At 41.0% G+C, this 14400-nt stretch overlaps 1 protein-coding gene across 2 annotated transcripts in view; it reads left to right on the top strand.

Moving 5' to 3' along the window:
• Positions 1–14400, top strand: part of MERTK (MER proto-oncogene, tyrosine kinase) — a 133567-nt gene that overhangs the window by 78331 nt on the left and 40836 nt on the right. For both annotated transcript variants that reach the window (XM_031008269.3, XM_055378291.2), the window contains exon 8: positions 6400–6551. In XM_031008269.3, coding sequence (XP_030864129.1) covers positions 6400–6551 — 152 coding nt within the window. The remainder of the gene's footprint in view (positions 1–6399; positions 6552–14400) is intronic.

Here is a 14400-nt window from a genome sequence, read left to right on the forward strand (position 1 = left end):
AAAGCACCCAACATCATAGCAAAAGATTGTAACCAGGACTATGGGAGTTGTTAGCCAGAAATCATGACAAAAACCTGTGTGTGTGTGTGTGTGTGTGTGTGTGTGTGTGTGTGTAGGTTATTATATATATGTACATATACACACATATGTACACATAAAATAACCCACAAGTCCATTAAAATGTAATTGAATCATTCAAATGGATAGGTTTAATTGCATCATATTTTCTATTTGTTCTGTCTGTAATTTGTTCTCCTTTTCTTCTTTTTCTTCATTTAAAAATATTATTTTTATATTTTTAATATTAATATTTTTATGATTCTGTTTAATATTTTTATGATTCTTATTTTTTATTCTTTGTTTGGCTTATTAGCCATAGCTGTTTTTCTGTTCTTTTAGTGGTTGCTTTAGGATTCACAGTATACATATTTAACTTATCACAGTGTACCTTCAAGTGATTTATACCATTTCACATATATTCCATTTTCTCCTTCAGATATTTTTGGCTACTGTTGTCAAATATTTTACTTTAATGTATCTTAAAATACCATTGCTACACTGTTGTTATTTTTGTTCAGTCAATAATCTTTTACAAAGAGATTTATATAACCAGGAAAAACACATGTTTATGCATTATAGTTACCATTTCTAGTGGTTTTCATTTTTTGGTCTTTATATTTTATCTGGCATCATTCTCCTTCTTCCTGAAGAACTTTTTTAAAAATCATTTCTTCTAGTGTGGATCTGCTGGTATGGTATTCAGCTCCTGTAGTCTGGGGAAAAATATTTATTTTACTTTTGAAGTGTTCTTATTTTTATTTTTAGCCTTCATTTTTGAAAGGTATTTTTATGAGGTATAGAACTGTAGGTTCACAGTTTTAGCTTTTGTTTTTTTGTTTGTTTGTTTTCACTTTCAGTACATTAAAAGAAGTTTCTCCCCTATCTTCTCGCTTGTATTGTTTCCCACATGAAATCTGTGATCATCCTAACTTTGTTCCTCTGTATGTAATGTGTCTTTTGTTCCTATTTTCACCCTTGTCACTGATTTTGAGCAATTGAATTGTGACAGGCTTTGGTGTAATTTTATTTATATGCCTTGTGTTTGGAGTTTATTGAACTTCTGGGGTCTCTGTATTTGTTGTTCACATCAAATTTGGAAAAAGTTTGGCCATTATTTCTTCACATTTTTTTTCTGTTTCCACCTATCCTCTTTTTTAGGGACTCCAGTTACATATATATTAGACCATTTGAAGTTGTCCCATAACTCACTGATGATCTGTTATTATTTTCCCCTTCTTTTATCTCTGCATTTTATTTTGGATAGTTTCTGTTGCTATGTCTTCAATTTCACTCATCTTTTTTGGTGCAATATTTCATCTGACATTAGTCCTATCCAGTTTATATTTCATCTCATACACCGTAATTTTTATCTCTTTTTTGCATTTTTATGTCTCTAACTTTTGGACCATCCAGAATGCAGTTATAATTACTTTCCTTTTTTCTTTCTTTCTTATTTTCCTTTTTTGAGACAGAGTCTCATTCTGTCACACAGGCTGGAGTGCAGCGCCAATCATAGCTCACTGCAGTCTTGAACTCCTGGCTTAAGCAATTCTCCCACCTTCGCCTTCGCCTTCTGTGTAGCTGGTACTACAGGTGCATGCCACCACACCCAACTAATTTTTGTTTTTGTTTTTTTATGTTTTGTTTTTTGGTTGTTTTTTTTTTTTTTTTTTTTTTTTTGAGACGGAGTTTCACTCTTGTTGCCCAGGCTGGAGTGCAATGGTGTAATCTCGGCTCACCGCAACATCTGCCTCCTGGGTTCAAGCAATTCTCCTGCCTCAGCCTCCTGAGTAGCTGGGATTACAGGCATGCACCACCATGCCCAGCTAATTTTGTATTTTTAGTAGAGATGGGGTTTCTCCATGTTAGTCAGGCTGGTCTTGAATTCCTGACCTCAGGTGATCTGCCTGCCTTGGCCTCCCAAAGTGCTGGGATAACAGGCATGAGCCACCACACCCAGCGTGTTTTTTGTTTGTTTGTTTATAGAAACAGGGTCTCACTATTTTGCCCAGGCTGCTCTCAAACTCCTGACCTCAAATGATCTTCCCACCTCAGCCTCCCAAAATGTTTATAGGCATGAGCCTATGATAGGGGATTATAGGCATGAGCCACCGTGCCCAGCCTTTTCATAACTGTTTCAATGTCTTTGTTTGCTATCCTAACATCTATGTTATCTGTGGGTGGTTTCAACTGATTCATTTATGTTTCCACTCTAGGTAGTATTTTTCAGGTTCTTTGCACGCCTGATAATGTTTGATTGGATTACAGACATTGAGAATTTTACAGTGTTGGATGCTAGATATTCTTGTATTTCTGTAAATAGTGAGCTTTGTTTTGAGACACAGTTAAGCTAGTGGGAAACCGTTTAATCCTGTAGGGTCTTGCTTTTAAGATTTATTAGGCAGAACCTGAGCAGGGCTCAGTCTCAGGTCGGTTATTACCCACTGCTGACACAAGGCCATTCTGTGTGCCCTACTCAGTGCTTCTTGAATCATTAGATTTTACAGTCTGATTGATGGGAACAGGCACTATTCTTCCCCCGTGTGAAGCCTGGATACCATTACCTTTAATTGTTTCATGTGGTTCTTTTTCTATTTTCCTTTAGAGGCATTCTAAGGATTCTGGTGCCTTCTCCTGGGTATTTGCCTTTCTTAGTTTATGCCCTCGTTTTCATGGAGCCCATTCTCAATTAGCTTCCACAGAATGTATACATAAAAAGTAAAGATTGTGGGAACTTGCATGTCCTTATGTAATACTGGCTTAGTAATTTTTCCAAATATAGAAATTTAGGTTGAAATTATTTTCCCTCAGAAGTTTAAAGGTGTTTTTGTATCATTTTTTAGCTTCATGGGTTGCTGTGGAAAATTCTGATACTTAAATTTTCTATGTGAACTGTTTTTCAGTTTTAGTTTTTAAAATATCTTTTCTCTTTAATCCTGGTTCTGTGATAAGCTGTGATGTGCAATTTGTTTTGGTCATCAAGGGCATTCAGTGGCCCCTTTGATCTGGAAATGCAAGTCTTTTGGTCCTTAAACTTTTTTTTTTCCTTTGGAAATGTTCCACTCTCTGTTTTTTCCAGAAATTGTGTTAGACGATTGTTAATTAGACCTCTTCGATTGCTTCCTCAATTTTCTTTTTTCAAATTGGCCTATTTTCTTTGCCTTTTTATTCTACCTTCTTGGAGATTTACTTGATTTGTCTTCCAATTCTTCTATTAAATATTTTATTTTACTTATCATGTTGCTAATTTCAAGTTTTTTTCATTGAAATTTTTTTTCTGATTCTCAATCATAAGAGTCTTTTCTGGATATCTCAATTATTTTTTGTTTGTTTGTCTTTAGTTTCTCTAGTTCCCTACACTAGCTTTGTCTCCTCTAAGCCCTCTGTTCTGTGTGGTTTTTTTTGGTCCCTGATATTCAGTGGGGAGGCTTCCCCAGACCTCTGCTAATTTCTGCTGTCTGCTCCTATGGAAGAGTGAAGAATCATTGATTTGATTGGAACTCTGTGGGTATGGGCAGAGGTTGTAGGCTTCACTATAGGTGATTGGACAGTGACCTTAGTGTTTTGATCTAGATACCCCCCAACTGTCAAAATTGGTTTCTTTCCTCTGTAGCCGCTCACTTCCTCTAGAAAAGAAGTGTCCTGCTCCAGGAATTAAACGTGGCTGCTGATATTCTAGTAGCCAAGTTGGGGAGGAGGGGAAGGTAGAGTCCTTGTTATTTAGTATATAAACTTTCACTTATTTTCCCAGTTTTCAGCCTGGCTCCTTATCATGCCTCCATTCTACAGGTGCCCTAAGTTTAGTGGCTTTCTGCTTCAGAGAATAAATCACCCTGTGTCCTATGGATATTTGAGGGCATACTTGCCAGGTGTGTAGGCATGGAGAAGACAGACTTTGAGACGCAACTATTTCTTTTTTTTTTTTTTTTTTTTTTTGAGACGGAGTCTTCTCTTTCGCCCAGGCCGGACTGCAGTGGCACAATCTCGGCTCACTGCAAGCTCTGCCTCCCAGGTTCACGCCATTCTCCTGCCTCAGCCTCCTGAGTAGCTGGGACTACAGGCGCACACCACCGCACCAGCTAATTTTTTGTATTTTTAGTAGAGACGGGGTTTCACCATGTTGGCCAGGATGGTCTCGATCTCCTGACCTCGCGATCCACCCGCCTCGGCCTCCCAAAATGCTGGGATTACAGGCGTGAGCCACCGCGCCCGGCGGAGACACAACTATTTGTTAATCAGACTTCCAATCATTCTTTCCAGTTTTAGTCCCCATTTTACTACCTGGGCCCACAGCTTCTGAGCTGCTCTGTGGTTCTTTGGGAGAACATTGGCTTGCTGAGTTAATTATACCTTCTTCATCTCTTTTTCAGCTTTCAAATATGTGTTGAAATCTCTCTTCTACTGTTGACTCCTCTTTGCCTTGTGAGTTTATATCTTTTTAAATTCTTTATTGCCATCATAGAGGGGATTTGGGAGGAGGCAGACATACAGACATGTTGTGTTGGCCATATTTATCCACAAATTCTACAACAGGTTTGAAAGTGTGCGACTGATTTCATAGGCAGCTTTAGTTGCATGATGTTTTCTAAGCTGAAATTCATTTTAACTTCATGATTACTGTTTCTGGAATCAGCAGAGAAAAAGAGGGTTATAGTATCCTTTCACACATATCTGAAATATAGAATTTAACCTCCCGTCATTCAACTACAGGCAACAGTTTGGTGTATATTATTCTAATTGTTATTATTCTTTCTAGATATAGAAGGTTGATTTTTTTAATTTCTAAAATGGATCTATATACTTTTTACAATCTGATTTTTCCCCCACTGGATTTTTTTTTATATCAATACACATGACCTAATTCTTTCCAGTGACAAGGTAGTAAGTATTCCATTGGAAAATGTATCAAAATTTGTATTATTATTATTATTTGAGACAGAGTCTCACTCTGTTGTCCAGGCTGAAGTGCAGTGGCATGATCTTGGCTCACTGCAACCTCCGTCTCCCAGATTATATCATAATTATTGACCAAGCATTGCATTTATTTCTATTTGTCACTATTATGCTGCAATGAATATAACATCACCTACAGATTAAATTCCTGGAAATAAAATATTTGGTCAGAGAGCATATTATTTTCAATTTTAATAGATATAGTTAAGTTATTCTCTCCCAAAAAAGACTGTAGTAATGATCTTGACTTGTTTCCCAAATTATTTTATACACGTACACTCGTGCACACTCACACATACACACACACTTTTTAAATGTGTTGACAGATTAGCTCTGTTCAGACTGTCAGTAACTTGCCTCTGGACTTTAAAATGGTGGCTGCATTCTGAGCTCAGCAGTGTTTCCTACCTTGTGCATCTCAAATGCCACCAAGCTGATCTCTAGCCGGCCATGTTAACTTTCTGCCCCGCAGGTTTATGCTGGAGAACATTGTTCAAGTTGTGTCTGCTTCACTTCCCCAGGAGTCCAGAGCACCACCCACCCTACCTTCCCTGCCTTCTTCTTCTTTGCTATTTTACTTTAGGTGCTCATGAAATTTCCTTTTTTTTTTTTTTTTCTTTTGAGATAGGGTCTTGCCCTGTCACCCAGGCTAGAGTGCAGTGGTGCAATTACGGCTCACTGCAGCCTTGACTTTCCAGGGTCAAGTGATCTTTCCTCAGCCACCCAAGTAGCTGGGACTACACACCTGTGCCATCACACCCAGCTAATTTTTTTATTTTTAGTGGTGATTGGAGTCTCACTATGTTGTCCAGGCTGGTCTCAAACTCCTGACCTCAAGCAATCCTCTCCCTCTGGCCTCCCAAAGTTCTGGGATTATAGGCATGAGCCACCATACCTGGCCAACATTTTCTTCTTTTCTTTCTCTTTCTCTTTCTTTCCTTCTTTTCTTCCTTGCTTGCTTTTTCTGCCCAGGCTGAAGTGCAGTGGCATGATCATGTCTCACTGTAGCCTCAACCTCCTGGGCTCAAGGAATCCTCCTGCCTGTCTCCTGAGGGACTGGAACGACAGATGTGCACCAAGCAGTCAGCTAATTTTTTAGTTTTTTGTTTTGTTTTGTAGAAAGGGTCTCACTATGTTCTGGCTGACATTTTCAACTTAAGAAATGAATTTCTAGGCTTCAGTAACCTAAAAGGGCTCACTTATTTAAAACTCATTGATATCTCAGTGAAAATCTTAGTTGAAAAGGTGAAAATGTGCTATAAGTCTTGGTCTCATTTGAGTGCTTTTCATAGAGCATTTGAAAACCAAACACTTGAAAACCCAGATGAGAATACATCTGTGTGTGCTTTGTGGTTCTTCATTCTTCTCTCCTTTTTTCTTTTGTAGCCCCATCAGTAGCACCTTTAAATGTCACTGTGTTTCTGAATGAATCTAGTGATAATGTGGACATCAGATGGATGAAGCCTCCGACTAAGCAGCAGGATGGAGAACTGGTGGGCTACCGGATATCCCACGTGTGGCAGAGTGCAGGGATTTCCGTAAGTCTAAACCCTAGAAGAGCACGATTAGTCATCTCCTTTCAACTTGCTGGTTTACTTCAGTTTTAGAAGCTTTCATTTGGTTTTGAAAAGACCTGGTGTGATTGAGTTAGGCAAGGCACCTTTCAGGGGAACATAAAGAATATAGTAAATATTAGAGGTGACTGAACAGTTACAAAATTCTAAGGAATCTTTTGGGACTTTCCTCATTCATTCATTCATTCATTCATTTACTTATTCATGAGATAGATATAGAATTCATCCTCTGTTATCACCTGACTTTTGCCCTCATGGAATTTAGGCTCTTATAGGATGACAGTGTGGACTACCCAAGTTGTAGCATTAGGTCAGGGAGCTACAGGGCTTAGCAGTCCAGCAATTCATGGCCTTTTGGAAATTTCATGGGACTTTGCAAAAGAAGACGATAAGGGAATAACCTCATCCTCATAGAGAATGGCAAGAAGTAAGCAGACACCAAAGGAGGAGACCAAGCAAGCTCTCTGGCCAGCCTGGCACAGCTGCAGACAAGCCGAAATTAGACATCAGAATTACTGGATCAGGACATGCAGTCTGACACTACATAGCACACAACCAGTTGCATCAGCCAGGTGGCACAGGTTCCCTGCTCCACCAAGTCCCACTGGGCAATGTGATGTACCCACTTGGTGGATTGTGCACCTGAGGGTACTAGGGTCAAGGGCTCAGCACCCTGTGTAGTGAGTAGCAAACAAGCTGATCCTCTGTGCAGTTGCACGGTCGTCATGCTGTGGCCACCTTGACCTACTTCACTGCCCACGTGACTAGCCCCAGCATGGCTCGGGGTTGGGGATGGTTAGGCCTGGCAGTTTGTCACACTCAGCAAGGATGAACAAAGATGCTTGGAGCCTGTGGCAGACTGCCTCTCCCAGAAAAGGTGGTACTTGAATTGGGCTTGTGTGTTAGTCAAGATTCTTTAGAGAAACAGCTAATTGAACATGTATGTATAGAAGGAGATTTATGATAAGAAATTGACTCATGCAATTACAGAGGCTGAGAAGTCTCACGATCTGCCATCTGGAAGCTGGAGACCCAGGAGCCAGTGGTGTAATTTAGTCAGAGTCTGAAGGCCTGAGAACAGGGGCAGTGGTGTAGATCTCAGTCCAAGGATAGGAGAGTACTGATGTCTCAGCTCAAGCATTCAGGCAGAAGAAAAGGGGAAAATTCCTCCTTTCTTTACCTTTTGTTCTTGTCAGGCCCTCAATGGATTGAATGAGGCCCAGCCACACTGAAGAGGGCAGTCTGCATTATGAGTCCTCTGTTTCAAATAATAATCTCACTGGAAACACCTTCACAGACACACCCAGAAATCATGTTGAGCCACATAGCTGGGCACCTCTGTCACCCAGTCAAGTTGACACATAATATTAACCATCACAGCTTAGAGTAATTTTGACGGATGAAATTTGAGGAGTCTCAGATGGGAAAAGATAACATGAGAGAAGGCACAACATGGCAGCTTTAAGTTCTGACTCACTTGAAGGTCTGGAACATAACCCTTTTGTGAGAGCGAGGTGTGAGATGAAGCTGGCTTGAGGAGTTCTGACCCTAAAATGCAGGGCCCTGAAAGTGAAGCCAAGGCAGGTAGAAATTTGTTGATAGCAGGGGAGCCAATGATAAGCATGAGCTCAGGAGCACAACTTGAGACCTGCAGATCATGATGATGACCTAGATGATTCTTCTTTCATGAATAATTACATTGAGTTTGCTGATACAAGTAACCTTCCAACCTGCCTTCTTTCCACCAGAGCATATTTGCTGAGCACATTCCACTCTGGTCTTCCAAGACTGAGCAGGCAACTCAGCAGCAGGCTCCTGCCAGCTACAGAGGTTTTCTTGCTCCCTGAAAATGTATATCAGAATCATCCACAGTGTTTATTTGGAATACCACTGTGTGCTTGGAACTGGGTAGGGGTATAGTAGGGGAGCATCAATATGTCAGGTAATTCCTGTCTTATAATCAATCTAAAGCTGGCAAGATCCTTTAGATTTTTGCTAAAGCTGACAAGTTCAGTGAAGACTCTCTAGTGTAAGTACTGGTTTCATTTCACAGTGGCAAACAAAAGGCAAAGGGAATCTACGTGTGAAATAGTGGCTTCCTCCCCAAGTACCAGCCAGTGCCCTTCCAATGACTTTGCTAGGCATGACTCCAGTCAAACCCAGAGGGACATTTGATTTTGATTTCTATGAAGTCTAAAGACCACTGCTATGATGTGAACCCTGGACCCAATACAGCAGCAGGAAAGGCAGCTGGGTGATGATGCCTGGGTGTGATTAGGTGGGCAGCTTCTAGACAGGTTCCCTTCCCACCTGGGAAAGGAAGAGAGTTGGGGTATTGCTGCCTCCTTTTGTGACACAGAACATCCGTGGAAGGGCAGATGCACTGGTTTCATTATCAAGTCTGTCTCTTCTTTACTGTGATCATGGAAAGCATGCTTCTTCTGTGTTGCCATATTCCTGATCAATCTAACCCTAGTGACAGATTGTATTAGTCTGTTTTCACACTGCTAATAAAGACATACCTGAGACTATGTAATTATAAAGAAAAATAGGTTTAATGGACTCACAGTTTCACATGGCTGGGGAGCCCTCACAATCATGGCAGGAGGCAGAGAAGGAGCAAAGGCACGTCTTACATGGTGGCAGGCAAGAGAGTGTGTGCAGGGGAACTCCCCTTTATAAAACCACAGGATCTCACGAGACTCACTGTCAAGAGAACAGCACGGGAAAACCCAGCCCCCATGACTCAATTACCTCCCACCAGGACCCTCCCATGGCGCTACAAGTCAAAATGAGGTTTGGGTGGGGACACAGCCAAACCATATAATAGATCCAAATTTTAGCTTCTTCATGGCATCTATATGGAGCATCAGATATAGATGCTGCATATAGAGATGAACAGGGTGAATGGGTGAGCAGATGCATCCACTGATGATGCTCAAGCTTTGTTGTAATCATTTTTAGCCACATATCATCCAGCATTTATCAAAACTGCCATTTTCTGAAAGGACACTTAAAATTTATTTTAATTTCCCTGCCTCAGTTTACCTATCAGGAAGCAGACTGTTGGAAGCAGTAGGTGATGGAAGTAGAGAAAAAGAAGGCTTAGAAGTCCATGTTGTTCTGCCTCATAGTAAATGATCATGGTATTAATTCATTTTAAGTAGCAATCCTGCTTAAAAGTCACAGCTGCGAGAGAAGCAGCCTTTCCTTTTGTCTTTTGTCCCAAGGCATTTGTGCGAGGTGCCTCTGGATTAACTGCATTTCTCCATTGGCTGAGTTGCAGGAATCAAATGCCTCTTTGAGAGAAAGGCTTTTGTTCACAATGCTGAATGCTTGGTATAGCTATACTAAGCATAAAGGTTCAGTAGGAATTTTATCTTTCTGTGTTTGGCAGAAAATAGTGATTACCAGCAGACACTTAGGCTGTCTAAAAACAAGCCAGTTTGTTTAAAGAGCTGCAGGTCATCCTTTCTCCTTCTACTTCTGGCATGGGTGAAAGCTGCTTTTCTGAAGGGGGCCTCTTGAGCCGAGGCGTTCTGAAGGGCAGCAATGATGAAAACCTTATGAATGACTGTGGCTGGAGAGCCTTGTGCACTAAATGCCATTAGCACTCAGCTAGGCTGTGCATTCTCATTGCCCTTTGTTCAGAACCGTCCCCTCTGCAGGGAGAACAGAACTGCCACAGTTAGGGCTGTGACCTTTCCAGTCACTTACCTCCTTAGGGATGCCAGATCATCCCAGTGAGATCATTTTATTATGCTTTACACTATATTTTATGCATCATGACAGTCTTGTGACCACAAAGACACAGTGGCTCACTTTACTTTGGAAAACATTCTCTGATGCAGCTAAGTTTCAAGCTTATGATCCAAAACTAGGGACAAATAAGAACATGGAAGAAAGGCGGACCCTGGGAGTCCCCTGAAACCCACACCCAAAAGGAAGTTTAAGATGATCTTGGCATCTGTCACTTTGATTTCCTTCAATTTCCTTCATCTCAGAAGGGCAAAGCTTAGACAAAACCTTGTCTCAAAATTATCCATTCATTTTCATTTTTAGATAACTGATACTAAAGTTACTTCCTTATGCAGGACAGAGCAGTTGGATATTTTTGAAAGATATTTCTCATTATAACTGTAATTAAGGGCGGGGTTTTTCGTGTGCATGCAGTTTCAGAACTTTCTTGGCAGTCGTTTTTCCTTGGCTTATCGCAGCTACACAGAAGACAGGTTTGTAGCTTTGCATTCCCACAACAGTCATGTCACTTTCAGACTAAGAATCCTTTGATCTTTACTGAATGGATATTTATTATATCTCAAACGATGATACCTACCTTTTTTGTTCTATTTTTCTTGCGATTCCTTGCCTTCCAAATCAGAGTTTAAAATCCAAAGATAAGGAACAAATACAATGTGTTCTCTTTGAAGTTGGAGGCAGGTCTTGCTCGTCTTTGTACTGTCTGAACACAGGGCCTTGACCTTGCTTTGTAGGCATTTGTGGCACTATGGATTTGATGTGTGGGCCCAGCTACACCATCTAAACCAGCTGGAGAATTTCTCTCCGTGAATGGGACAGTCTTTTATTAAGTGTGGACTAGTATTTCCCAACCCACCCTCATTCCCATAAAGTGTCAGTGGATCTTCTGTGAAAAAAGAGTTCAGTGAGCAAATAGAATTACAAAATATTGCATATTATACCACCTTGAAGGCCCACCGTGTATACTGGCAAGTTCAAGCCTCTTTGAAGTTCAACAGAAAATAACTGTTTAACTTTGACCCAGAATCGCCTAAATGTTAGGCAGAGACACATTTTTATACGTGCGGTTTTTATGGAGTTCGTTGCTTTGGGTTTATTGCTCTAATGCTAGTTTACTCTTCATTTTCAAAGGTATAGATCTTAGAAGGAAGTCTCATAGCAGAGATTATTATAGCCTTGAGACAACATGATATATAGAACTAACTTTTTTTTTTTTTTTTTTTTTTTTTGAGACAGAGTCTCACTCTGTCATTCAGGCTGGAATGCAGTGGCACGATCTCGGCTCACTGCAACATCTGCCTCCCAGAGAACCAAGTTCTTTGGAGACTCAGGGAAGCTGCAGTGCACTTGGCCCAAGACCTGGCCTCCTAACAAGCTCCCCTAATGAGCAGAGTTATGTGCCTGGATGTTGGCATGTGCCCACCGCCTCTTCCTGTCTCCTTTTCTCCCTCTTTCTCACTGTCAAAGGAGAGCAGAGCATTTGAACTGGTGTTGTCTTAAAGTATGAGGAATGGGCAAGGTTCTCATGACCAGCCAGGGATCTGAACCTCTTCTGAAACCCAGGGATTGATCAAATAGGGTACATTTTGCCTGGAGGAGAAACTTAACATGGAGGTCATAAGTAGGTCAAATAAGCTTCTTGGTTTGGGGAACTAGACAGCCTTGATGATTTTCTCTAATGCACTAAGACTTGAAAGATACCACAAGGTCAATTCTGTAAGAAGGTTTTGTATTTATTTACAGGGAAAGAAGACCCAACTGTAGCACCACCTTGAACATGATATAAGAATAATCATAGCCACCACTGATTACTTGCAGCATGCCAGATCGTGTACTATGTGTTTTACATAAAGGAACTCATTTAACCCTTAACTGTGAGGCCAGGCGTGGTGGCTCACGCCTATAATCTCAGCACTTTGGGAGGCCAAGGCAGGTGAATCACCTGAGGTTAGGAGTTCGAGACCAGCCTAGCCAACATGGTGAAACCCTGTCTTTACTAAAAATACAAAAGTTAGCCCAGCATGGTGGTGGGCACCTGTAGTCCCAGCTACTTGGGCAGCTGAGGCAGGAGAATCGCTTGAATCTAGGAGGCGGAGGTTGCAGTAAGCCAAGATGGCGCCACTGCACTCCAGCCTAGGGGACAGAGCGAGACTCCATCTCAAAAAACACTGTGAGAAAGATAATATGCTCAATTTTCAGTTGAGGAAACTAAAGCTCAGAGATGCTGGGTAACTGCCGCAGAGTCATAAAGGTTGGGCTAAAAACCTCAGTCCGACTGACTCCAAAACCAGGGCTTTTCAGAACCCCCCTACTCGTTCCCAGGCGCTCTTGGCTTTCTTCATAATACAGTCTCATTCAAATTCCACAGTGTGGCCTCTCCATAGAAAGAAGGAAGAACAGGACATGTTTTGAAGAGGTAGATGTGAGAGTTTTGTGTTGATACCTGTGAATTTGAAACCCCTTTGAACAAGTCACCTTTGTTGTTGTCATGAGACAGAAACTTTTATCTCATTGAGGTTATAGAATAGGCCAGAGTCTTAAATACAGTTACGAGTTATAGGGTTGTGAATTCTTTTTTTTTTTTTTTTTTAGACAGAGTCTTGCTCTGTCACCCAGGCTGGAGTGCAGTGGCACGGTCTCCACTCACTGCAAGCTCTGCCTTCCAGGTTCACGCCATTCTCCTGCCTCAGCCTCCCGAGTAGCTGGGACTACAGGCGCCCGCCACCATGCCCGGCTAATTTTTTGTATTTTTAGTAGAGACGGGGTTTCACTGTGTTAGCCAGGATGGTCTCGATCTCCTGACCTCGTGATCCACCTGCCTCAGCCTCCCAAAGTGCTGGGATTACAGGCATGAGCCACCACGCCCAGCCGGGTTGTGAATTCTTATAAAGTAGTTGGGGATATTTAAGTCTTTTGATCATTGAAAACAAGTACCACTGCAGTTGCCCTGCCTAACTCTAATGCCACACATAGGATAAAAAACAAATTGACTTTCCAAAGATGTGTTATTACTTTTCTGACTGTCAAGATCCACTGTGTCTTATCTTACATGTAAGTAAAGTTGCAATCAAGTGCCATATTATAAATCTGATTTTATTACCAGGAAATGCTTTCAGATGTTTAAGTCCTTGAGGCTATGAACCTGGTGTTGGTGAAAAATGAAAACTCACTCAATGAAAAATATGCAGTTGGCCCATGGCATACACCTAATGACCAGACCACCTCATATCAGAGAAATGTCCCCATCTTATGTGATCTGTACCCTGACAGCACCAGAGATAATACACATGGGGTAGCGCCTGTGTGCATCTGATTTTAGTGGATTTCTCTGACAACTTGAAAAATCAGACTTAAATACTTGGGGATATCAATTGGGGCACACCGTTCTTTACATCTTGGCACCAAAACGGTATGGATAAATTACATCCATTTTAAAAAAACATGAATCATTTTAAAACTATATTTAAGTTTACCATTTAAGGATATCCTTAGAGAAAATTGTTAAACCTCTTTTAAAATATATGTCATATATCTTTCTAATCACTATGGCAACATTTATTATAATTCCACCCCTAAAATGTGATAACCCTTGACCATCTCCAAAATGTGTGACTGATAAACACTGGCCAGCATCTTTGTCATATTTTGATATTCAGAATGATGGCAACGGCTATGATGCTGGCCATCATCGAACGGCGGGAGCATTTGCTCTGGGCCAGGCACTGTTACACATTTGTTAACTCACTTAGGAGAATAAGAAGTGGAAATTTAAAAAGTAACCTTTCTGGGGTTTCCTACTGAGTCAGAGGCCCTAAGTGAGTAGACACAGGTTAAGTATCCCTTATCCAAAGTGTCTGGGGACCAGAAGTTTTTCAGATTGTGGATTCTTTCTGATTTTGGAATATTTGCATTATATTTACCAGTTGGGCATCCTAAATCTCAACTTATTTACTTAGCATTTCCTTTGTGTCATGTCAGTGCTCAAAAAGTTTTGGATTTTGGAACATTTCAGATTTCACATTTTGGGATATGGGATGCTCAAACTGTATTATAG

Source organism: Gorilla gorilla, chromosome 12 (genome assembly GCF_029281585.2).
Source record: "Gorilla gorilla gorilla isolate KB3781 chromosome 12, NHGRI_mGorGor1-v2.1_pri, whole genome shotgun sequence".
In the NCBI taxonomy this organism is placed as follows: domain Eukaryota; kingdom Metazoa; phylum Chordata; class Mammalia; order Primates; family Hominidae; genus Gorilla; species Gorilla gorilla.